We start from the raw sequence: 27,001 nt of genomic DNA, 5'->3' as shown, positions 1-27,001 counted from the left end.
GTATTAAGCATAGGGCCTTAAAGGAATTTTAATGGGGAAAGAAAGTTGAATCCCTAAGCATGTATTAAATTCCAATCAAGTGCTAGGTACTCTGTGAAGACAATACATAAAGGAAAGGGGGAAGGAAAAGGGGAAAGAGATACAGACAAAGGCATACATTGTTTGGGAATGGGTAGGAAGTGGTACGATGCCCTGGTTTTAGGCCAAACAAAGCACAAGTCTTCCTATCATAGCCTAAGATTCTAGGGGCAGAGTCCAAGTTCTGGTGGTGATACATGAAGATGACTAAAATGCAACTAGTATGGTTCAAAAATGGCCAACACATAATAGATTCTTAATAAATACTTTTTTACTGTTTGACTGAAAGGACCATAGGACCATCTTAGAGTATAAGGATGAATTATTTGGCCATATATTATCTTATATTACTTTTTAAATGGTCTGTACATTTTCTCCTAGTACTAGTAGAATGAAGTCATCTCTGATACAATTCCTCATCTCCTCTTCTCTATACCTCAAAAATTTCTATAACTTCACATATTCTCTCTTTCTTAGCTCCAATCTCATAGGATGTGGTCCTTTTCAGAACAAATTCTCAAGGAATCTGCCCCCATTAATCATTCCCTAACTCCTTTATTAGGTACCTAAATATTATAGTGGACAGAATACTGGGTCTAGAGTCAGGAAAACTTATTTTCCTGAGTTCAAATCTGGCTAAACAAAAGTTAAGTGACTTGCTCAGATCACAAAATTTCTAAGTGCCTGAGGTGGTTATGAATTCAGGTCTTCTTGACTCCAGGCTCAGGGCTCTATTGACTGTCTCACTAGCTGCTTCCATTTGGAACAAAGAAAGAAGAATGAAGTTCTTGATTTCAATTATGTATTCAAACACTGAAGAGAGTTCAAAAGAGCCTCATTTCTTTTATTTTGTGTAACAGAGTTTTGGAGCATACTTTGATAACCTAACATGAAAGCAGCCATGTTGGAGACATCAAAGACCAGCTTCTGAGAGAAGACATTTTCTGATCCTCTAACACATGGATAGGAATGGTCTCTTTCTATTGGCCACATACTTTGAACAGGCTGCATCTATAAAAACTACTAGCTTGGAATGCTCTTCTGTCTCTCTTTCTGTTCCTCTCTCTGCCTGCCCCTCTCTCTCTCTCTCTCTCTCTTCTCTCTCTCTCTCTCTCTCTCTCTCTCTCTCTCTCTCCTTTTTCCTCTTTCTCTCCCTCTTCTTACTCTTTCTCTCTCTCTTGGTATCCATAAAGATGGAAGGTCCTGTTTAACCACAGCTTGGAAAGCATGAATTGAACTGTCCTCCTTTTTCCTTTAGGCCCTGTAGTCCAGAAAATCAAACTTGGGATTTGAATGTGTTTTATTTGTCCACTTCAATTCTACGTTCAGGTAGAATCATTCCTCAATCTGGAATCAGTACATGTTAAGTTTGGAAGAAAGATTCTTAGGCCAGATGTTGCAGCTAGTATAGAAAGGAAACTGTAAGAAGTCAGAGAACCTGGGGCAAGAGACATGGTTTGAACTAAGAACTTGTCTGGTGGAACTAAAGTGCAAACCCAATCCCCTCTGATCTCCAGTGACTGAGGTGAATAATATGCCCCCCAGGTATTGGGAAGGGAGGTTATGAGTTTCTATGGATTATCACCTCTATGCCTATCACTAATGTGTGTTTTTATGTGTCCTTAATATTTTCTTGAATTCTGAGACACATTTTCAACTACTAATAGATATTGCCACCTGGATATTTGACTATCAGCTCAAATCCCACATGTCCAAAACTGAACTTCTTCCCCTCCAGTCTTTCTGCTTTTTTTAACTTATCTGTGTTTTTTCAATGTACCAACATTCTCCCAGTCACCTAGGTTTAAAATATCCATTTCATCTTTTATACTTCTCTATTTTTCATTTCCCCCATTTCTCACCAGTGGCCAAGTCCGATCTTTTAAGGAAATACATAATTACTACACCTTTCTAAATTCTAACTCTTCTTTATGGGTTGTTTTATCCAATTAATATGTAAACCCCTGGCTGCTTATATTTGTATATTCAGCATGAAGCACAATGCCTGGCACAGACTAGATTAAATGTTTGTTCTTTCTGGTCTGTCTATCTATTTCCTTAATGTCAAATTCTCAATTTCTCTCTCCATTCAGACTACCAGCTTAATTATCATGCCTTCATCACTATATGTATGCAACTATTGTAATTGTCTCCTAATATAGCTCCCTAACTTTGTTCTCTCCTACCAAAATTCATAGCTTCATACAAATAATCTTTCTAAGGCAAAGTTTTTAGCATGTCTTTCCTCTTCTCAAAAATGTTCCAAGGTTTTGTTTTAGTATAAAGTACAAAATCCTTAATCAAGTATAAAAACATGGAAAATTGGACTCCAAACTCTATTTCCAGATTTATTGCATACTAGCTTTCAGGTATTGTGCTCAACTGAATTGTGCTGCCAAATTGTTCCTTGAATTCAACAACCCATATTCCATTCTGCTCATAACTGTAAGCCATTCCATCTTCAGAAAGACACTTCTTTTCCATCTCTGCCTTTCACAATCCTGTCATTTATTCAAAATGCAGTTTATGATCTACTGTGATATTTTACTTGATCCTGACAAAAGTTCGATCCTTCCTCAAATTTTCCAAAAATACTTTGTGACCAATACACCTTGATTTATATTATAGCTATCTGTGTATAAGTTATAATCCACAAGGAAAATGGTAGAAACTATGACGTTATCTTTGTATTTCTGGCATAAATAGTATCTGGAACACAGTCTGGAACAAATATGTGATGAATGAATTTTCTCATGGGCTTCACTGGTCTATGTGCATGAGCAGGGGTGAAGATCTTTAGTTGTCTATTCCATGTGAGTGAATTGAAGTCAGCAGTCTGTGATGACTCTTAGCTCATAGACTTGTCTCTGAGACAGCACAATATGAGACATTCTGTCTTTACTAGAGAAGAAGTGGGAGTAGGACATTGAAACCAAGCAAGAGTGACAAAATCATATTGACCTATTGGGATGATTCAGTAATAGAAACTCCACCTGCCAAACCAGAGTCATCTGCTTAGAGTTTTGAGCTGTTCTGTCAAGCAGACAGACTTTTAAAGAGCAAACCCATTTATAGATTTGGTTAGTATAATGATGCATGGAAAGGAAAAACAGACTTGTCCCAGTCCTTTATTACATAACATTGTAAAATACAGACTAGAAATCCTGAATGAAAATGAGGAAAAGATAAATACTGAAATCTGAAAAATGACTATTACTAACCAAGTAAACAATTCACTAAAATTGAGTAAGAAAAAAATCCAGATTATCCTAGGTCACTTTTTGCATACTTTATGAAGATATTCTGTAGCCTAGGTAACTTTAATGTGCCATACTAATAGGGGTTATATTTTAGAAGGCATCTTTTCTAACTTTTCCTGAGGTCCAGTTTCCTGACCGATAAGTCCCTAGTCTGGACAACATTTCATGAAAGGTATCAGCCATACTCACTTCTCTCTAGGTTGAATTCAGTCTCTGGAATTTATCTCCTCATGAGTGGCTTTGCTCCCTCCCCCAAACGTATTCTGATCTCCCTTTCTTCTCCCATTCTAGCTTATCTTTATGTGACATGTGTCTTCTGCATCAGAATGAGATCTTGTTGAGATCTTATTTGCTTGTATTTGTATCCCCAGAAGTTAGCATAGTGACTGACACATAATTAATGCTCAATAACAATCTAAGATTCTATTTCTATCCATTTATCTATGTTGTTAGTTTCAGTTATGTTATGTTCAATTAGTTCAGTTAGTTTCTAATTGTTGTCATTTCACTTATGTCCAATTCTTTATGACCCCATTTCGGGTTTTCTTGGCAAAGATATTAAAGTGGTTTGTTATTTCCTTCTCTAACTCCTTTTATAGAAGAAGAAACTGATGCAAACAGAATTAATTAACTTGCCCAGGATCACATAGCCAGTAAATGTCTGATTTCAGGCCTAGTACTCTCTGTACTGAACCACCTAGCTTCCTCTATCTATTTATATGTATCATCTAACTATTCATCCATGAGTCAATCTACTCTGTGGTATACCCCTAATCCCCAAAATTACCATGGTTTTTAAAAGATACGAATATTCTTTTGTTTCCCCTGGAATTATTCTTAACTGGAGTTGAACACATAAAACTAATTTTTAAGAGAAAAAGCCACAACATATATAAATGACCTACCCACAAGATTAGATTAATACTAGGTTTGAAAGGGGGTTAACCATTTTACTATATATCTCCTCCTCCTCCTCCTCCTCCCCCTCTTCCCTCTCCTCTTTTTCCTTTTCCTCCTCTTCTTCCTCCTCCTCTTTCTCCTCCTCCTCCTCCTCCTCCTCCTCCTCCTCTTCTTTCTACCACTGATTACATAACTAATTTGATCTTCATTATAACCTCACGAGGTAGGGACTATTATTACTCCCATTTTGTGGATGAGGATAATAATAATTATCCCCCATTTTGCTGATGAGACAACTAGAGCTCAAAAGTAATGTGACTTGCTAAGGGTCACATATCTAGTAAGTATCTGAAGGCTTCCTGACTTGAAGTTCTAGGTTCCACTTATAGAGCAACACTACCTCCTTCAATTGAACACATTCTTGTGCCATATAGTTTCTATAACATTCATTACTGAAAGGTCAAACACATCAGAATTCCCAAAAAGAGAGGCTCTATTTTTTCCATTTAGAAGTTATTTGAATTATGAAGACAAGCCCTAGAGTCTAGAATGGGAGAGAACTAGAGCATCAGATGCCATGCTGTAATAAATAGCAACTCAAAAGTACATTAATTAAAATGATTGTGAAAAACAAAATTGCAACAATCCTTGTCCAAACTGGATCTCATGTGTGACTCTTGTATAAAGTCCAAATTTCTTTATGTTTCTTATGTTAGCCTTAATTACATTGCAGACAATTAACTATTTTAAAGATATATCTTATTGGTAAAGTTTGTTTTTATATTAGCTAGATTAACCATCTCTGCCTTTTCCTCATTTCCTCCCAGAGAGCCATCCCTTAAAGCAAATAATTTATTTAAAAAGAAAAAAAGGAAAAGGGAAAAAAAATGAATAAAATTATTAATACTTTAAAAATATCCAAAATTGAAGAGATGGAGCAAACGTGAAGAAGTAAAGGCAGAGATTCTCTCTCAAGTTCTACCCCAAACTCCTCCAAATACCTTTAAATTTTAACTCTAAACAAATTTTAGAGTGTTAGAACCATTCCCAAAAGACAGAGTGAAACAATTTTCCAGCCAAGAACAAATTAGAAGGTTGGCAGGAAAGGTCTATTGCATCCAGGAGAGAGTGGAGTACAGTCTAGTACTCCAGTATAGCCCTAGCTCCAGAAAACCAGGAACCAGTCTTGAGAGCCAACGAAACAGTAGTAGTGGTGGTGTTTTGAAACATCTAAGCCCACAGACACCAAAGATGATTTAGAAGGTCAACAAGAAAGATTTGTTGTAGCTGGTGAGAGTGGAGCACAGTACCACACAGGCTACATAAGCACAGACCCAGCAAATCAGGAGTAGGCCCTGGGAGCCACTGAATCAATAGCAAGAACAGCTGCAGCTTCCAGAGCTCTGAGCCCACTGATAGTAAGGGGGTTAAACAAATGGTCAAAAGGAGATTACAGGGGTTTCTTTGCTACCACTGAGCAGGACTCTGTTGCTCAGCAAATATTTTTTTCTGAGGCTATTGGGATTAATTGACTTGCCCAAGGTCACACAGCTAGGAAATGTTAAGTGTTTGAGGTTACATTTGAACTCATGACTTCAGGACTGGTGCTTTATGCACTGTACCACCTACCTGCCCCATTTAGCTGCCTCCCCCCCCCCTTTCTGCAAATATTGAAACTTATTGTAATTGGGAAAAAATAAAATACTAAATTAAAAAAAAAACTAAATATACATATAGTAACCCACAATCATTGGACCCAGCCTTTCTACAAAGAGTGTCATATATCTTTTCTCTGTGGCAGGTTTGTTTTTTATAATTTGCAAAATTCAGATTTAATTGTTTTGTGGTTAGTGGGCTTTGGATTTGGGACTTTTTGTTTGTTTTTGTATTGTAGTCATTGCATATATATTGTTTTCCTAACTTTTCTTACTTCATTTTATATCAATTATGGAGATTCCCCCCTACCCCCCATTGCTCATTGCTTCTTCCAGCATGTAGTATCCATTTGCATATTGTACCACAATTTGTATAGCCTTTCCCCAAATGATAAATAGATATCTACTTTGTTTCCAGTTTTTTACAAACACAAAAAGTATTGCTACAAATATTTTGGTATGTATGAAGCTTTTCAGGGCTACTAGGTAATGCAGTGCATAGAACATCAGGATGAGTCAGGAAGACTAATCTTCCAGTTTAAATCTGGTCTTAGAATTTACTATGTGATTCTGGTTAAATCAGTTAGCCTTGCTTTCCTCAATTTTCCCATCTGTAAATGAGCTGAAGTAAATGGCAATTCACTCTATTATCTTTACTAAGAAAACACTGACTGTTCCTGTCTTGTTATCTTTGCCAAATTTCTGGTTTTGAAATAAAATTTCAGAGTAGTTTTGAGTTGAATTTCTCTTATTCTTAGTGATATGTAGCATTCTTTCACAACTCATTATGCTAATAATTTGAAATTCTTCTTTTGACAAGTTTATTCATATCCTTCAACCATTTCTCTACTGGTGGTCTGACAATCGACAATTAATTCCTAGGCAAAATCTCCCTCTTCTTGTGTTTAATAGTGAAACATAATTAAATGACCTAAATGATTTCAGGGTTTATGAAGTACTTTCTTCTCAAGAACTCTCTAAGTTAGGCAATAAAGATATGTTTATCTTCCCTTTTCAGCTAAACATAAGTCCTCAGAATAATTTATTTTATTTTTCTTTATAAATATACAAGACCAGATTTGAATTCAGAATTCTTGACTCCAAGTCCAGTACCAGAGTCACACTTGTATTAAGTTTTGTTTTGGTGAGGCAATTGGAGTTGTGACTTGCCCAGTGTCACATATTTAGGACTTGTTAAATGTCTGAGGCTGGATCTGAACCCAGGTCCTCCCAACTCCAAAGCTAGTGCTCTATCCATGATTCCATCTAGTTGCCCCATTTCTATTATGTTTTGACATCATAAAACTATCCACATATCAGAGAATTGAACTTTAGACATTAAAAAAGTATTCTTTTTTTAAAAACAAAAGTAATTAAAAAAAAAAAATAATGAACACCACCAAGTTATCCCTTGTGACACCAGAACTGGGATATCCTTTAAGGTAATGGTGTCAAACCCATATAGACAATATATCCCTGTGGACAATATATTGACTTAGAAAAACCATAAATTAACATTATTTATGTTGCATTGTAGTTTTATATATTTTCTTTAAAATTTCCAATTATACTATAGTCTGCTTCCTGCCTGTACTAAGGAATTTTGCAAGACTTTTGGATATTGTGGGCCCCAAGTTTAATACCTTTGTTTGAAGGTCACCTTGGTACAAGGAGGTACCAGATGGGAAGATAACTTTTCTCAATATAAAATAATTCCCAGATCTCTGAATGTTTTCAATGAATCATAAAATTTGAGAACTGGAAGGAGATCAGGGCTATTTAATACAACCTAGACCTCACTGAAAATCTATAAATACAGCATACTTAATTAACATGGTATCATTCAATCTTTTCTTAAATGATTATCTGAAAACAAAAGAAAAGAGTTGTGTTTTTTTTTTTTTTCTGTGCCAAGCATTGGGCTACATTCTGATTGCCTTTGAATTTTTAAGAAGTCTACCATACAAGGACAGAAAAAAGGCAGAAAAGATGAGTGTCCAAGCAGTGGATATCGCATTAGAGAGTCTGGATTTGTCACTGAATCCTGGGATGGCCACATACCATCTGAGCAAACAGATCTCTCCTGGGTAAGTCACTTAATTGCTCTAGGCTTTAGTTTACTCATCTGTAAAATTAAGGGTTAGACTAAATGACCTCGGAAGTCAGTTCTGCTTCTAAATCTATGATTCTTTAATCCTAATGAAAGGATAGGGGAGACATGGCTATACAAAGGTTCATGTGAATAACACTTAGATGTTTTAATGGATTATAAACTTAATGAGTCATCTCCTGCATGCAGTGGGGTAAAGCACAAGATTTTAAGTCATAGGACACATTTCAATCATAACTCTATAATTTGCTATTAATTTCTCTGGACCTTTGTGTTGTCATCTCTAAAATGAAGGGTTTGTCCTAAATGATCTCTAAGGTTCTTCCCAGCTGAAACTCCCTCCACCCCTCACCCCCACCAAGCAAAAGATTAGAATTGCAGGCTTTGTGGTATATTGAGAAATGCATCAGCTTTAGCATCAAAAAGACTGAATTCCATCCAGTCTTAGACACCTGATGGACAAGTCCTTCTACTTTATAGAGCCCCATTTCTCCCTTTTGTAAAATGAATTTGAACTAAATGATGTCTGTGAATCATTAATGCTCTGAAATACTATGAAATTTTTGGCCTGCCTATCCAGGCATTCTCAATACCCATACTCCAGGAATTTTAATATAGAAAAAAGGAGATAGATAAGAATTATTGGTTGCTTACATATATAAGCTATTTTTTTTTTTCCTTCTCAAAGCATCCAGGTGAATGGCTACTTAAAATATCCTAGGAGTGTTGACTTGGCAGTATAATTGTTATTAAAAAGCACCAACTGGGATAAAGATACAGATCCCAGCTTCAGGACAAAATAAATTTGAAACAACCATAATAAGTGACAAGATTAATACATACAAACAAGGAATTATTTTCATTCCTCAGAATCCTCACAAAATCATCCCCTCTATAACAGTCTGTTTTCTCTTTTCATATTTCCTATATAAAGTTACCAGAAGCAAATATTAAGTACAAAGCTCTTCAGACACTTCACGTGTATAGCAGGCTTTAAGAATGTTTTTCTTTTCTCTGGTGGCCAGTATCTATTTTATTTAATATAATTGAACTCTTATACTTAGGAACTTTGCTTCCCAAATGTCCAGGCTTCCCTTTTTCCTGTTAGCTTTGGCAAACAACCTCACATAGTCAGAAGCTAAAGAATGTACACATCTACGCTGCTTGGAAAGAACAATGAAAACCAGTCTTTTGAGACTTCTTTTACACCCTTGTTTGGGTGCTGTGTCAGCAGCAGAGAGAAAACAAACTAAATAACTTATTTGATAAAACTTACTTCCATGGACTTTTTTTGAGACCTGACATTGAGAGGCAACATTGATATAGTGGAAGTTTCAGAACAACCTCAGTTAAAACTTGCTTCACATACTTATCAGCCATGTGATCCTTGCCAAATCAACCTTAGTTTCTTTATCTGTAAAATGGGAGAAATGAATAACTTCAGAGACCAGCTACTCCAATCTCAACATTTTACAAATGAGGAAGCTTGATTCCAAAGAGGTCAAAACATCTTGATCAAGTAATAGAAATAGCAAACATTATGGGGAGGATATGAACAAGAGTCTCTGGTTCTAGGTCAGATTCTGTGTGATCTAGGACAAATAGTTAACTTTTCTCTGGGCCCAGTTTCCTCATTTGTAAAATGAAAACGTTCGATTAGATGAGAACCTGTTCTGAAGTCTGGTGAATCCTATTGAGCTCTTTTCGCAATGTTGTTGAATGCATAAAATAAAACACACGGGAAACAAGGTTATCAGTTTGTCCACTTTTCATCAGTTTAATTCATTACCCCAAGGTTATAACTATATATACTTTTCACTGTATCCGGCTGACGCCTGGCAACTCAGTTTCCTTATCTGTTAAAGTAGAAGTGTAGGATTAGATCATCTTTTGAATCCTTTCTAGCTCCGAGTCTATGAATTGTAACATGCAGTAAACTGAAAAGATAATTGGGGAAGGGGGGTGTAAAAGCGGGGTGGGGAGAGAACCTTGCTGCTTTCCCTCCACAATTCCCATCTAGGACTTTACGATTAACCCAAGTCAGCTGCAGTTCAGCGCTCCATCAGCGCGCCGCGTCTTTGTTGAATTCCCGGGCCTCCGAGGTAGAAATTAAATCTGAAAGGGATTGGAGGAACCCAAAGCAAATCGCGGGGTGGGTGGGATCTCTGTGAAGCGCATGCAATAGGAAAACACTCTGGGCGCGCCCGCCTTTAAGTGCAGCTGCCAGACTTGCTCCGGAAAAGGACTGGGACGGCTCAGCCTGTCCCCAGACAGCTGCCGCCCCATGTGCACAGCCCAAGCAGTAGCTTTATTTCTTTTTCTTCTCCCCCCCTTCCTCCCCACTGGCCCCCGCTCCTATGCAGACTTTCTTTCCACCGCCTTATCCACCCTTCTAGGTCACTCTCTGAGCTTTGGCATTGAAAGAGTTAACCACTTCCCCCTTCCCCCAAACTTTCCTCTCCCTTCCCCTCCTCCCCCCTCCCCTCTCCCCCCTCCTCCTCAGGTTCCTAAAAAAAGAAAGGCTCAAAGTTTGGTCACGGGCAGGGAGTGAGAGATCAAAGCCGAGGCAATACTTCCTGTTGTAGGAGGCTCTGTATATAAGTGCCTGGGTAATGTTGGGGGGATGTCAGCCCAGTCTAGGAGACGCTAGCGAGCTAGCTCTCCCTCCCTCCTCTGTCTGCCTTCCCAGCTCCTGGGGTTTCCCTAGAGACCACAATGAACAAGTTCCTCTGCTGCACGCTTGTGGTAAGTCCGGCAAGTAAGGAAGATCCAGGCTTTAGCAGCCTGCTATTCAGGAGACTGCGTGTCCCCTTCCCTGTATTAGCCTTTCCGGGCCTTTGGGCAGAGGGGCTTGGGTCAGTCTTGTACATTGAATTTTCAGGTTCATAGAGCCAGAATCATGGGATCGTCGATTTCCTTTTTCATATTCTCCATGACACCGAACTTTGGGAAATATATAACATGAAAAAGATGCTTCCCCAGGGATCTTTAATCTGGGAGCTCATAAATTTATTCTTTAATAGTTTGATAATTGCATTTCAATATATTGGTTTTCTATGTAATCTTACATGTTTTATCTCATGCATTTAAAATCTTGATTCTGAGGAATCCACAGATGTTATCAGATTGCTGTGATACAAAATAGGTTAAGAACCTTGGTAAGCCGACAAGAGAAAGACATCAAAGACTTTTAAAGTAGTTTTCACATATTAGTTTTTTAACCCCAAATCATCCTTTCCCTTGTCTTTCTTTTTGGCAGTCAGGTTCTTATGGGCTTCTTTTGTTCAGTAGTACCTATGCCTTTTCCCTCAAGGATATGATTAAAAAGGACTTGGGTATCTTCTATTAATCTTTACCTACACCTGCTATAGCTTTTTTTGTGCCATGGTAAGATTCAAGAGAGGAAGCAAGAAGTTGAACGTAAGATTTTGAAGTGGAAAATTGGCTGCTCTGAAGCCTTGAAGACTGCCTTTGAATCACATCTTATGTAAGGCACTTCATCTTAATTTTCCTATCTGTGTAATGAGGTTATCAAACTTGTGCTGGCTAACCTGCTGAGTTGTTCTAAGCAATTAAAAAAATACAAATGCACTCCATAAATGTCTGTATTAGAACAATTTTTTAAAGAGATTATTATTAGACAATAGCTTGAATGTTTGCATTAATAAATGTACTTTTCATCCATTTCATTCAAACTGGAGTTGGTTTGTTTCATATATTGCACCACAGGGAAGATTGTGCAAACAGACTGGTATACAGTGAAGGAGCTGTTAAGTCTCAACTCTGCCTTACCACTTTTGGATTCTGGGGGCAAATCTCTTTAGCCCTCAGTTTCCTCAACTGTAAAGTAATGGGGTTGGATTAGGTGATTCTTAGCTACCTTTTCAACTTTAAATCTATGAGCTTGTGATGATAAGATACTTAATAACTGAAATTAATCTAATAGTGAAAATTTTCATTTAAAAAAAGGGAAAAAATTAGCCATAAAATATTGAGGAAAGTATTTCAGTGTGTTAAGTACACTTTGATCTGTTTATTGTTAAGTGCTATATAATATTGTACAGGATTCGATTTTCACTTCTAGCATGAATCCTTCTGTACCTTTTAATACATTTTCCCAAATCATGATAACAGCCCTCATAAATAGAGAATTATACAACTACTGGCTTGATCTTATGCTTCCCTGAAGTTTAATATCCACCTAGATATGAAGTAGACCTTCACTACTACTACATAAAGCTGCAAAAACAAATATTTAAACCACAGGAGGGTTTTGGACTTGTTGGGATGGCTACATAAATTACAACCTCTAGCCCACAAAGAGTGAATGGCTGCTTTTGTAGGCTTCCAGGAAGTTTCTGGGATATGAAAACATAAATAAATAATAAAATTATGAAAGAAAGTCAAATTGGTCATCAGACTGTAAATAATTATTTAATACTTATCTAGTGCCAGTTGAGTGTTTTTTCTATGTATCTCAACCTAATATAAGTACTCTAGTAGTAAGTGTCCCTTAACTCATATTACAGTCTATAGACTTTTAGGTATATAACACTGAGATAATAGGCACTATAGGAATAGGGAGGGTTAGGTATAGACACAGTTATAAACATCCAAACGTGGTATGTTGTTTTAAATGATATATTATGTGATCAAGATAAAAGAAATTATATCGTGCTGAATGTAGATAGCATTCCAGATTGGAACATTTTTCATTTCCCTTTTATTTTTCTGAAGTTCAATTTATCATTTTGTTGAAAATAAAAACAGCAATATCTACTTTGTGCTTACACATCTCCTTTTATTCATTCCTGGGTGTAACAAATAGTTGTTAAGTGCTCACTATGAGAAAAGCACTGGCAGGTGATGTGAGAAGGGATACAAAGCCATATAAAATGACATTCATTCTATTAAAAACTATATAATCTAAACTGAATTGACTAGCATTTGTAGATTAAGTGATTTGCTTAATTAGGATAGTTTATTGGACTTGAAGCTTGGAAGTTCAGAATTCAAATCAGGACATGTTACTTGCCAGATATATGACATTGGGTAAGCCACAACTCCTCTCAGCCCTAGTTTCCTCATCTATAAAATGGGGATACTAACAGTATATACCTCATATGCCTTTAGAGTTGTAACTACTAAAGAGTTAATATTTATAGAATTACTGGCCAGTTAAGTTGTACAGTGGATGTAGTGCTAAGTCTGAAGTCGGGAAGAGTCACCTTCCTGAGTTCAAATCTGGCCTCAGATACTTACTAACTGTATAACCCTAGGCAAGTCACTTAACTCTGCCTCAGTTTCATCATCTGAGTTGGAGAAGGAAATGGTAAATTACTCCTGTATCTTTACCAAGAAAACGCTAAATAGGGTCATGAAAAATTGTACACAAACTAAATAACAAAAAGGAAATTGAGCTTTGGTATAACATGGATTAATTGAGTCAGAGAGATTAAATTAAAAACAGTAAACATTTATTAAATGTCTACTATGTTCAAGGCACTTTGGGTGCAGAAAGAAAGAAAATGAACATAGCATTTGAAAAATACAATTTTGTAGGGTAACATTTTTTATTCTAGCAATGCTGAAGATCCCTAACATGATACATATATGGAAGCAGCAATCACCTGGTAAATTTCACAGAGATTGTCATTCAGACTGCACAGAAGAGGCATAAGGTATGCTCAAGGTAGAATTTAGGCAGGGGGTGGGGAGGGGCTTGGAGGGAATGACATGAGTAAAGGTAAGATATGGAAAAGATACACACTTGAGAAAGGGTGAGAAGACCTCAAATGTCATCACACCTTATCCCCTCCCTCATTTTGCAGATCAGGAAACAAAGGCTCCTAGTGACTTGTCAGATCACAAATGTAATCAGTGTCAGAGCTGGAAATCAAATCTAGTTCCTTTAAATCCCAGTATAGATCTTATTCTACTGAACTCTTTTGGCTTTAGTTCAGGTTGCACATAAAAGAGTGATGGCAAAGGGCTAATATGGCTTCCTTGCAGGGCTAATCATTAGTAAAGTTCGACTTCCCTGAACATATTACAAACAATTCCAGATCATCTCCTACCAACATGGTTGAATGTGAAATGGGTGGGTTAATTTGTGGTATCCTAATACTGGCTTGAGTTTGAGCTAGTTAATAGGAGGTAAAAGACTGGACCTTAACTAGACACCAATAGCATCCATTGAATGCTCAGAATTAATCTTTGTGTTTGTCTCATAAGTTTATGAACATAGGGTTTTTATTGTGAGCTGTTTTCTCTAGGTTGCCTCTCTAATATAGGTTGTAATGATGGTGCCACCCTTTGGGGATTTTTGGTTTATTTTTTATGGTTGGATTCATTTATTTGCTTATCTTTTTTTTGAGAGAGAGAAAGAACATAGAAGTGTGTGGAGAATTGTACATAAAGTACATGTAAAAGCAGATTAAGTACCTGCCTAGCAACCTTCTAGGCATTTTTTCATTGTAGTACAGACTTTAAATTCACTAGTTCAGCTAAAACCATAGCAGCCAAATATCATTAGCTGAAGAATTAAACTTTCTTGCCAAGATGTTCAACCCAGTTAGTGTTAGCAAGCAGTTATACCAAAGACATCAGCTAATATTCTGGAAGTTGTACAGCTATTTAGCCTGCTTGGTTTTGCTTTCAGCTACTCTTAACCCCCTGCCTGCTTTCCTCCCTTGCTGAAAGCATTCTAAAGAATACATTAATTTTTTTAGCATCTCATTATCCAATAGCAATTTATCAAATCATAGAATCTCTGTTTTTGGAAGTATAGTAAAGGTCATCAAAGTCTCTTTTTTGCATTCAAAATAAACTTATATAGATAATGAGCTTAATGATATATCAGGAACTTCCCTATCACTGTAAGTGTTCAAGCTAAAACTGAACAGAAAGCTAACATATATACAGTGTTTTAAGGTTTGCAAAGAAAAAAAAAATATATATATATATATATATATATACTTTTTCATTGGATGCTCACAACAGTTCTGAGGAGAAAATGCTATCATAATCATTCTCTTTTTACATATGGGGAAACTGAGGCTAACTTAGACTTGGCGAGGACACATAACTATTGGGAATCAAATTCACATTTCCTTGTTCAAAGACAAGCCCTCTCCACTACCCCAAATTACCTATCAATACCCAAAGGTAAGGGAAAGATCCATTGAGTTAGGAACAGGTATTGATTCCAACACCAGAACTCATCATTATACTGTATTTTTCCTCAGCTAGCCAGTCAATATTTAAATAGAAAGGAAAGTGTATGTATATATGTATACAGCACAAATATATATGCAAGCATATGTACATCCATCCATACTTATATACACATGTACCTATAATATCCATGTATATGTGTGTATATAATTATATATTAGTACATATACATAGTTATGAATATGGGTATATATCATTGAAGCATGTGTTTAAATTTAGGTTAATCTAGGTTTCACTTGATCATACTGGATAGTACCTTATACCTTTTCCATGCAGCCTAAATGACAAGCCTCCACACTTGTGTGAAATTTCTGCTGTTTCCATAAGTACATCAGCATGATAGACTTCTTCGGTATTGTTAAAGTGAAAAATTGTGCTCTAGGCCATATTTTTCAAATGTGAAGTTCAGTCTCTTTCTTTTTGCATCCGAAGTGTCTTCCACATATTATACACTTAATAAATGTTTACTGTTTTTAATTTAACCTCTCTGACCCTCCAGCCCATACTATAATGTGCTGTATTATAATTCCCATTGTATAGAAAAGACCTAAAAAAAGAACCAGGCAGTGAATCAGGTTCCTACAATCCATTAATGCATTTATCAAGTATTGTCAAGGCACATACTTACTTCAGAGTCAGTGAAGGGAATATTGGTCTCCAGCTGGACTTGAATTTTAGCTATGGTTAGATGATCCTGAGGAAAAAAAACTCACTGAATTTTTCTATGAGTTACAAAAAAGTGAGAATTTGCATTAATAGAGGAAGTTTTGTTAGTGGGAGCTTCCTACATGTATGAAATCAAAAGTCTGATGGGAAAGAAATTTGTTCAGAGTTCTAGAGAAGACAAAGTGAAATAAGGTAAGCAGTGACTTAGTTGCCTCATCATAAGAAAAATAAATCATAACTTCCACAGTAAGGGCCTTTTCTTTCAAATGATAAAATAGAGAAGTGACTTATTTCAAGTCTCATAATGAGTCTTTGGCATGCTTCAAAAGAAATGATTACTAATTAACTGTGCATCTGTGAACAAGTCACATTCCCTCCTCTCTGGGTCTCAGTTTCCTCATTTGCAAAATCAGGAGGTTGGACCCAGTGACTTATAAGGGCCTTTTTTTGTTTGTTTGTTTGTTTGTTTTTAGCTCTAACATCCTTTAGTTCCCTACCTCAAACACCATCTCGTAGGTCTTTCTTATCAAAAGATAGCACCAGTGATTCTGGTGATTCCTGACTTCACTCCTACTGTCAATCTAGCCCTGTTTTTAATTACCTTCCCTTTGGAAGGTCAGTTGAGAGAGGCTTCCAGGGTCACCATCTGGTCTAAGTAATGCTATTTCTTTCCTCCAGGGAATAGTTCCATATGAGAAATGTCAATCTTATGGAATTAATAAAGTAAGAAATGGATTCAGTATATAGTACCTGGAGACTCAATTATGGAATTCTGTGGTACCCTTAGGTTATGGCACTGCCAATTACAGAGTCCTTGTGTTGACAGGTCAGTCAGAAAAAAAGAGTTGCATTCCCAAAAAGTTGCCTGTTTAGGTACAGATCCAAATATTGAACTCTATTTTCCCACTGACTTTCATTTTTAAAAAATTAGAGATGTCTTCCTAAAGGAGAAATTATAATTTAAGATAAGCAGAACATTACTCAAACATCATTCATTGATAATGTTTTACTTCATTGGCAACTTTTCAAGAATCACTCTTGCTACATATAGAGATATATAGGCTTCTTTACTATAAATTTATAGCTAAAGAGAGGATGATCCTTAATAAATGATAATGGTGATGATGGTAAAGTTTATATTATATTATATAGCACTTTCTTCACATCAACTTTGTAAGGGAACTTTATGACTCACATTTATGTAATTAGTCATTTAAAATTTACCCAGGCTGCTTATAATAACTGTGTGAGGTAGGGTGGTAAAAGTAATGTTTTCCTCATTTAATAAATTAAGAGTTTGAGATTCTGAAAACTTGTGACTCACTAAGCAGTCAATAACATTATTTATATACCTACTATGTGCCAGACTTTATGTTAAGTGCTGAAGATACAGAGAAGAAGATCTCTTCCCTCAAGGAGTTCACATTTTAATGGGAAACCTATGTAAGGTTATATACTTAGTCCCCTATACAGAACTTAGAGTAAAGTCTTTGACACTATAAGATCAGGGCTCATTCCTCTGTCCCACACTAGCTATTTTAATACCCAGACTAATGGATTATCAATGAGGAAACCAATATCTTATCCCCATTTCCTCTGGTAAGTATATACATTCAACCAAAATCAGCATATATGTATTATGTATGTATGTTCATGAATGTGTGTATAAACATCCATACACACTTATATACATGCATATACATATGCAGATATATAGAGTTAAACTAGATAATTTATATTTATCCTGTGATCTAAACCGCATTCTTTAAACTTGCCCCTCTGGAAAGATGATGAAGACAATGGAAGCCTATATCTGAACAATACTCATGATTACACCAAACCACGCTCCTCTCTGGTCCCTTGGTTTTCACCAACAAAGGAGGGATGGAGCCAATGTATTGCCATTGCTGTTGCTGCACAATGATGTTGTAAGGACCCATTAAGGCAATGGTTCTCAAAGTCTGGTCCAGAGCATCCTGGGAATCTCTGAAATATTTTCAGAGAGTCTACAAATTCATAATTAGTTTTTATTTTTAATGTGATCCATCTCTATAACTATAAACCATATAAACAAAAACTCTTTGGACAGATCCTCAATGATTTTTAATAGGATAAAGATATTGAGAACAAAAGTTTGAGCACCACTGCTAGGCCTTGGAAATGGCTTTCAAGACAGTACAACTCCAATGTCAGTTAGATTGGGTTAAATATAATGGCCCACAACTGTAAGAGCTAGTTGCACTGACATTACCAGCAACATCTGTGAACTATCTATGAAAAAAATGAAGCTAGATATGGTAAACTTGAAATAGATATGACTAGGGTATTTTTATATGACCTGTAATTAGCTTTTGGAACTGGCTAACAATATTTTTGGGGCAAGAAGCACCAAAAACCTAAAAAAGGAGTTAGACATTTCTTTAGGACAATAATTTCTGTACAAAGCATCAGTGAACCATATGCACTAATGAGCTCCTTTTATTTCATGCTTGAACTCTAAGGATTTATGCTTTAGAGCATTAACTTGTGAACAAGCATGCACAAGTATTTTAATTTTTTTATATAACATTTTGCAAGGTTACATTACTGGTGGACTGTAGCTTCCTTCTCTTCCATCCTAACCCAATCAAACTTTAGAAGCCCTGAATTATCTAGATTATAAGTGGGTATATATAATACTAGAGAAAATGAACCCATTATCAGAGTAAGGATATTGTCATTTTTCTAAAAAACGTCATATGCTACTGAGGTAAACTTATCAAGTTTCTTTTAAAGAAGTTATTTGAAATTCATTTTTCCAAAAATAATAATTGTCATGACTTTTAATGAGTTTCAAATATCATTCAGATGATCTTATTTTATTTTTAAAATTAAATTAATTTTATTTTAAATTTAAATTTTTATTTTAAAAGTAAAGAAACAATTTCATTTGGATTCACATTGTGAAATGGTAACATTTTCTATAAGATCTTCTCAAATATTGACATGGTGAAATTTGTATAAGATTTTCAAAGTAGGAAAACAGATGACAAGATACATTTAAAATTAAAAACAGACATTTTCCCCTTTTGCTGTCTTAATAAAGTCAATTTTGTTCTCTGGACTCTAATCCAAAACCTCAAAATCTTTGCCATAAAATATTACTTTCTTGCTCTGAAAATGCTTTCTTTTATTCTCAGAAAGTCCTAGCATAACACATTCTTGAAAGAATTTTAAAATTTTTTATTCAATAAGAAAAAGGTCTATGGAAGACTTGGATTTTAGTTCTAGTTTTGCTACCAACTAGTCATGGGAACTTGGATGATAAGTTACTTATTCAGTTTTCTCTTTTGTAAAAGGAAGGGATTAGAATAAATGCTTCTAATGTAGAAACAACATTTAAGATTTGAATTTTAAAAAGTAAAGGTATATATTATGTTGACTATGAAACTTTTGGTAAAAGACCAAAGTGATGAATGAGATTTGTTTTTCTTTTAACAATTTTCTGCTAAGAGCACAGAAAATGAAATTGGTTTTGTTTCAGTTGGCATTATTTCTGTCAACTGTAGAAGTCAGAGTAAAAGATTCTGATCCAACTTTTGGTGGAAAACTTTTGAAATTTTGGTCATACTTGGTACTACCCAGCATGGTTTATTATTATCACATCTTATTTGCTAAAAATCTAAAATTTATTATTCTGAATTAAGGCCATTATTTTATATTTTACAATAATACATTACAGAATAATACATGAAGCCATAGTTAAGAGTAGATAAGAGTGGTAAATCTGAAGTCAGGAAGATCCTACTTCAGACTTATGATCCGTGTGATGCTGGATAAGTTATTTGACCTCTATCTGCCTCAGCTTCTTCATCACTAAAATAGGGATTATAATAGCATTTACCTCCTACGGTTGTTGTGAGGATAAAACAAGATAACATTTGTAAATGCTTTGCATATTTTAAAGTGCTGTTTCCATAATTGTTATATCATGGGCCTAAATTTAGATTTGGAAAAGGTTCTTGATATTAGTTCTTGCTTAAGGTCACAGAGGTAGCAAATTTAGTCAGGATGTGAACCAGGTTTTTTACTCTATATCCAATACCCTTTATGGTAGAATGCATTTTTCATTGTTTTAATCTTCTTGTAGTATAGAATTGAGATTTTAGCCAGTAAGGAACTCAAAATGTCAAAAGACTCTTCACTAATGAAGTTCTTCAATTGCTAGACAATGGAGTGTCATAGAGGTTCAACTGAGGCAATAGGATAAAAGAGTTGCCCATATTCCCACAGATAATATCTATCAATCAGTCCATTTATTAAGTGCCTTCTATAAGCCTGACACTGTCCTAAGTGCTGGGATATAAAAGGAAGCAAAGAAATTCTGGCATTTCTGTCTTTAAAGCAAATCCTCTATTCACACTGGCACACTGGTAACATGATCATATAATATAATATTGTATTATATATATATATATATATATATATATATACACTCCTTTCTTGAGTGCATCTATATTTAAAGTATATATATACTTGGACAACTTCACTTTGCTTTTTAGGAGTTATTAAATGTTCAGATAAGCAAGATGTTAGGACAAGTGAGCATATTGATTAGATATTCTTCAAAGGTATGTGTGATCCTGGATCACTTTTTCTTTGACTTCTATAGGAGTAAAAAAAAATTCAACCAACAAAGACTAAGAGGAAGATATGAGTCTTGTTTTATGGTTACTGACAATCCTTGATAAATGATCTGTGATGGGTGTCAGAGATTACAAATTAAATAAGAAGTAATTTAAACCTGCAATTTAGGTACATAAAATTAGCTTTTATCTCTTTTCCCATGAAGTATATTACCAGAGCTCATAACAAAAAATTGTGCTTCTACTCTATTATTTACTCTCTTAGTGAGCAATGAAAAATTCCAAATCCTGAAGTCAATCCAATTTGGCAAGCATCAAGTGAAAATCTATTTACTATGCAATGTGCTAGAAACTGAGTTATGTAACCCAAGTCCCAAAGCCTATGGGAATCGCTCCTCATTGGAAGAGATCAATGCCTTGAACCAACATGAAGGGCAGAGTGAAGTTAAGAGCTAGAGGCAAGAGAATGCATCAGTTTCTTTGAATCTCTTCAGTTTTGTGGAATCTTTTGAGACTTTTGGAGCTTTGTCAGTCCTTTTGGTTCTTCTGAATTTCACCTTCTAGAGAGGTAGCATAATAAAGACTATAGTTTTTCTAGTGTTGACTTCTTCCCCACTTACTGTTCTCAAAGGGACTGGAGGATGAGAGACCTATACAAAGATAGGAAAATACAAACTATTTGCAAAATCCATTCAAAATAACTATGTTATAAAATTCTAATGGGTTGCTACATGGTACAGTGAATAGAATATGCAAGCCTAGAGTCAGGAAGACTCATCTTGTTGAATTAAAATCTGGTATCAGATACTTACTAGCTGTGTGACCCTAGAGAAGTCACTTAGCCCTGTTTGTCTCAGTTTCCTCATCTATACAATGAGTTGGAGAAGAAAGTGGCAAACTCTTTTAATATCTTTGTTAAGAAAAAACCAAATGGAATCACAAAGACTTGGACATAGCTGAAACAACTAGAAAATAAGAAACTGCTAACAACAACAGGGTGAGAAAAACTTCTTTTAGGAGATATTTATGCCTTGAATGGTTCTAGGGATTGCATGAGACAACAGTGAAGAGGCATCCCAGACATGAGAATAGTTAATGCACTAATGCATAGAGAATATTAAGCCATTTTTGCTGAAATGATGAGAACAAATGACTTGAAATAAGTCTAGAAAATTAATTTGGAGCAATATTGTAAAAGGTCTTAAGTGTCAGAGGCAGATAGGTGACATAATAGATTGAATCCTGGAGTCAGAAAAACTTGAATTCAAATCCAACATCATAAACCTGGATGCATCACTTAAAACTTCAGTTTACTATTAGAGTGAGCAATGATACATATTTTCCAGAGCTGTTATGAGGATAAAAAAATAAATAATATTTGTATGGTACTTTCAAGCTCTTAAAATATAAATTTTTATTTTTATTCTAGTGGCTATAAGAAGCCATTGAAGCTTCTTCACATACTCCACCTTGTGTTTTAATATGAATTTGGAAATTGCGTGTCTGATAAAATAGAATAGAGTAGAATGATAGCATGTGAGAAGTTGTGAGGGCCAAACACAAGATGGTAGCTATGGAAGTTGAGATAAGGAGACAGATGCAAGGAATTTTGGGGAAAATCTAATCAGCAAGACTTAACAAGTGATTGACTATGAGTGATGCAGGAGAAGGAAATATCTAGGATACTGCTGTGAACCTAGATAATTGAAAAAGCTTTTGATAGAAAAATGAATCAAAAAAAGAAAAATTTGGGGGGGGGCAGGGAAAGATAATGAGTTCTTTTGGGGGATATTTTAAGTTTGAAGTTTCTATGGTATATGTAGGCATTTTGTAGTATGGAACCAAAGTTCCAGAGAAATATTAAGAATGAATAGGTAGATTTGGAAGTATTTCAGATAGAGATGGTAATTGAAGATGTGAAATCCGATGAGATCACCAAGAAACCAGAAGAGAACCATGGGATATGCCTATGCAAGACGCGAGAGAACTGGATGATACTCTAGTAATTGAAAGGAAAACAGAGAATTGTAAAAGCTACTAGCTCAACAAATAATCTGCTAAATAAGTTCAAATGTATAAAATTATAATAATAATAGCTAGTATTTATATAGCATGTAATAGTTTATAAAGCTTTACATATTATTTCATGCCACATTAGGAGGTAAGTGCTGTTATTATTTCCATTTAACTGAGATTAATCAAACATTCTAAAACTCAATCAATGAATAAAAAAAAGCATTCATTAATCACCTAGTATGTGCTAGACACTGTGCTAAGCACAGAGAATACAAAGATAAAAATAAACAGTCTCTTCCCTCCTAGATAGTATAGTAGATAGAGCATTGGGACTGGAGTCAAGAAAAACTGGATTCCAATCCAGCCTCAGATACATATTAGCTGTGACCTGGGCAAATCACTTAACCCCATTTGTCTCAATTTTCCTATATGGAAAATGAGCTGGAAAAGGGAAATAGCAAACCATTTGGTATCTCTGACAAGAAAACTCTAAAAGGGCTCATGAAGAGTTGAACATAACTAAAATAACAACTCCTTCAAGGAGCTTACATTCTATCAAGGGAGACTACAAAGACAGGCTCTTTTCTTTGAGTGACCTTGTGGACTGGATGTTTACACTAAGCCCAGAGGTGGAAGCCACAGGAGAGGCAAAGCAAATGGATGAGAGCTACTATTCATCTTTACTGTCTTGTCTCCCCTCATCAATGTGAGTTTCCAACCACAATGTGAGGATACCAGATGGAGGTAGTAATTTTCTGGCCGCATGGTCTTTAAAATAGGAACTTCACTGTTTTTCAAAAATCCACTCATGATGAGCATTCTCATGGATTCTAGTGGCCTTATTGGTTAATAAGGAACCTTTGCTTTCTCCTATAATCCCCTTTCCTTGTTTCTTTTTAACCTACTATAGTAGAAAGAGAATTGCATTTGAAGCTAGAAAACCAAATTTTATCTCTTTGCTCTGCTCTTTATGGTCTTTGTGATAATCACTTGGGCAAGTCTGTAAGCCTTCTGTAAGCCTCAGTTTCCTCATCTGTAAAATGAGTAAAGTGGACACCTCATTTGAAGTGGTGCAGGAATAGCTCTTTGTATTCCCTGGTTGGGACTCATGCCTAACCTGTTTCGAATTTCTGATTTATTTTAGGATAGCTTAAATGACACCTACCTTCCAATGATCTTTCTTGGTCTCTGCTAATTGCTAAGACCTTCACTATCAAAGTTTGTATAGTGGTTGGAATAAGATGGCAGCTAAACTTCCTAACAATTCTCACATTTACTTGTTATTTGATGGAAGTCTGCTTGTATCTACTTTCTCTCTCTCTCTCTCTCTCTCTCTCTCTCTCTCTCTCTCTCTCTCTCCTCTCACTCTCTATAGCTTTCTCTCTTTTTTGATACAGATAGATTGATGTATATATATCTATATCTGTCATCTATCTATGTATCTATATATCTATGTTTCTGTATATCTATGTATCTGTGTATCTATCTATCTGAATGTATGTATCTGTTGTCTCAGAATGTGTGTTTCCTAAAGAAAAGGACAATTTCACTTTCTGGAGTCTAGTAGGCACTTAGAAAATATTAGTGGGTTAATAGATCACCCTTGATATCCCATGAATCATTTTGATAACTTCTGTTTGTTCTTCCCAACCTGGTTACGTGGACAGATAGTCTTTTGTCCAATTCCCTCTTCTTCACTGGAGCTAACGTGTCCAGTGTTGGGATCCATCAAGTGAAAGAAAGTTCACTGAATTTTTGTCAAATTTCTCCTTTTTATTTTCATCAGCTAGAAATGGAAAATGAGAACTATAGCTATTCTTCTGACTAGTAGATCAATATCAACTGTCATTTGTACTTTCAGTTGTTACTGATGGCATGGTCATCCAAGACATATAAGTCTCAGCTGCATTTGTATGAAAATATCAGTCAAAGGTCTATACCATTTTATCTACATAACTAAGGATTATACATTTCCCAAATGGTAAAGTGCGAAGGTTAATATGACAAGGCTTCTTTAGGCTTATTTTAAATACAGTGACCAGTTCTATTTATGAGTCCTTCATAGTATAAATGCTTAATGTATATTTCCATCCCTCTTTACTCAGTCCCAAACACATTCCACTTATCTTCTTTCATCTGGAATACAATGCTTATCTCTTTGGGAAGAAACTTAAAAACTTTTATGTTCAAACTTAATTCACCTTAGCCTGATAAATGAGGTATTTCAAAACAGCTAAAGGTTCCTCCAAGCATCCTCCAAGATGCTCTAAGGCTGAAGCAGGCAGCAGCTAAAGGAAGGAAACCCCCTTGCAGCATTGTAGTAGGATATGAGAGATTATCATCCTGGTCTGATATCCTTATCCCTATTCTTGACAACCCTAGAAAAGCTGGACAAGTTGTGCCATTAATAAAATAAAAAAGAAGAGGAAAAGAAGGAGAAGAAAAAGAAGAGAGAAAAGAAGAAAAAGAAGCTCTGCTTTACAGCTACAAGGTTTTTTCTCCCAACAATCCCATGAGATGAATAGCTCATATGATTTATAATAATTTTATAAATAAGGAAATTAAGACTTATAGGGTTTAATTGATCTACCACAAATAAGTGGCAAAGCAAACACTCAGAATCACAGAATATCTGGGTTGGGAAGAACCATAAATGTTATCTAGTATAATACATATTGGAATAGATATTCCCCTTTATAGTATCCCTGAAAAGTAAAAAAAAAAAAAAATTCTCCTGAGCTGAGCTATATAATGCTAAAGCCATGGGGACCAAGGCCACGTTTTCCAATGGATTTACTCAAAATGAACCATAATTACCAAAACTGTATTGAGGCTAACTGAGCTCCATGTACATAGCTTTGGAAATCTGCAGTATGTTCTGCAGATCAGCAAAAATTGATAAGGAGACATATCAAGAAACAAAAGCCAGAATAATAAGTGATGGTTTCAAGTTGGGCCCTTTGATAAGCTGGGGCTTTCTTATTGAATAAGAAACTTGTATGTGTGTGTGTGTGTGTGTGTGCACATATAAACAAACACATGTATACATATGCAGATGTAATATGTATACATATATGTGCACATATGTGTGTATATTTATATTTTTCATTTAGAAATATGCTCATTGGAATATAACACTTAGAAATGTCTTTCATATAAGGAATTATGTGCAAATACATTTATATACATATAGATAGATAGATACATAGACAGACAGATAGACACAAAATATGTATGGATATCTAGGTAGCATAGTGAATAAAGCAGGTCCTGGAATCAGGAAAATTCATTTTTTTGAGTTCTAAGCTGTGTGACACTGAGCAAGTCATTTAACCCTGTTTGCCTCAGTTTTCCCATATGGAAAGTGAGCTGGAGAAAGAAATGGCAAAGCTCTTCAGTACCTTAGTCAAGAAAACCCCAAATGAGATCACAAAGAGTTATAACTGACTGGACAACAACAATAGTAACTACCAGCTCTCTGTATGAATATATGTAAGAACATACACATAGATGTTTATATATGAATACATATATATAAACACACACACACACATATACACATACATACACTTATTTGTGATGTTTCCAAGTGCTATTTTCCATTCTAGCATTCCTAATTCATACACACACCCACATATACTATTCCAAAACTTTTAATGTTTAAAGCATAAAATGGTGCTAAAACATTTAGGACACTTTGTATTTTCACATATAAATATTTACAATATAGATATGCTTGTGTGCATTTTTACATATAAAATATTTCTAAGTGATTTTTCCTTAATATTTACAAAATTTATAAAAATTATCTGAAATAACACATCCAGAGATTTGTATATACACTATCAGTTTTGATTACCAAAAACATTAATTGGAAAAGCTATGTATTTATGGAAGAAACTTTTGAAAGGAATAACACACATTCAGAACATCTTTTTTTTTTTTTAACTTTGAGGCTATTTCTCAGCCTCACTGAAATTTTATGTGTACAAAATAGGGCAGTAATTCACATAATAAATCATAGTGCTTGCATTTCTTCCCCCCTATTGACCTTGTGAAAACTGTTTCCATGAGAACAGTTTTTTTATAGATGAACAGATTTAATTTATTTGCCCCTCCATTATCACTTAATGTTCTGGGTTGGTGGTTGGGGGGGGATGTAAAATAGTGTTGATTTTTTTTAAAAATGATTAAGAAGGAGGAACTAAAGAGTGATTATAGAATTGACAGAAATTAATAACAATATTATTTAATAATTCCCATTTAAATCTGAGTGGTCATGTGGGGCAATGGGTAGCAAGCCAGCCAGCTTCAGAAAGAAGAATCAGAAAGAATAAACTCACTCTTAGTTTTAATAAATACTGCCTTTATAAAAAGAAACCAGGTGAGCCAGCCTCTCTAGGCTAGAATTGATTACAAGTTGCACAAAAAGTACTAATCTACTTTGGTAGAGAA

At 35.3% G+C, this 27,001-nt stretch overlaps 1 protein-coding gene across 1 annotated transcript in view; it reads left to right on the top strand.

Annotated features, from left to right (window-relative positions):
- Positions 1-10,573: 10,573 nt before the first annotated feature.
- Positions 10,574-27,001, top strand: part of TNFRSF11B (TNF receptor superfamily member 11b) — a 44,185-nt gene continuing 27,757 nt past the window's right edge. The window contains exon 1 of the mRNA XM_051971017.1: positions 10,574-10,748. Coding sequence (XP_051826977.1) covers positions 10,719-10,748 — 30 coding nt within the window. The 5' untranslated portion in view covers positions 10,574-10,718. The remainder of the gene's footprint in view (positions 10,749-27,001) is intronic.

This window comes from Antechinus flavipes, chromosome 1 (genome assembly GCF_016432865.1).
Source record: "Antechinus flavipes isolate AdamAnt ecotype Samford, QLD, Australia chromosome 1, AdamAnt_v2, whole genome shotgun sequence".
NCBI lineage: Eukaryota > Metazoa > Chordata > Mammalia > Dasyuromorphia > Dasyuridae > Antechinus > Antechinus flavipes.
This window is presented reverse-complemented; position numbering and strand designations above follow the sequence as displayed.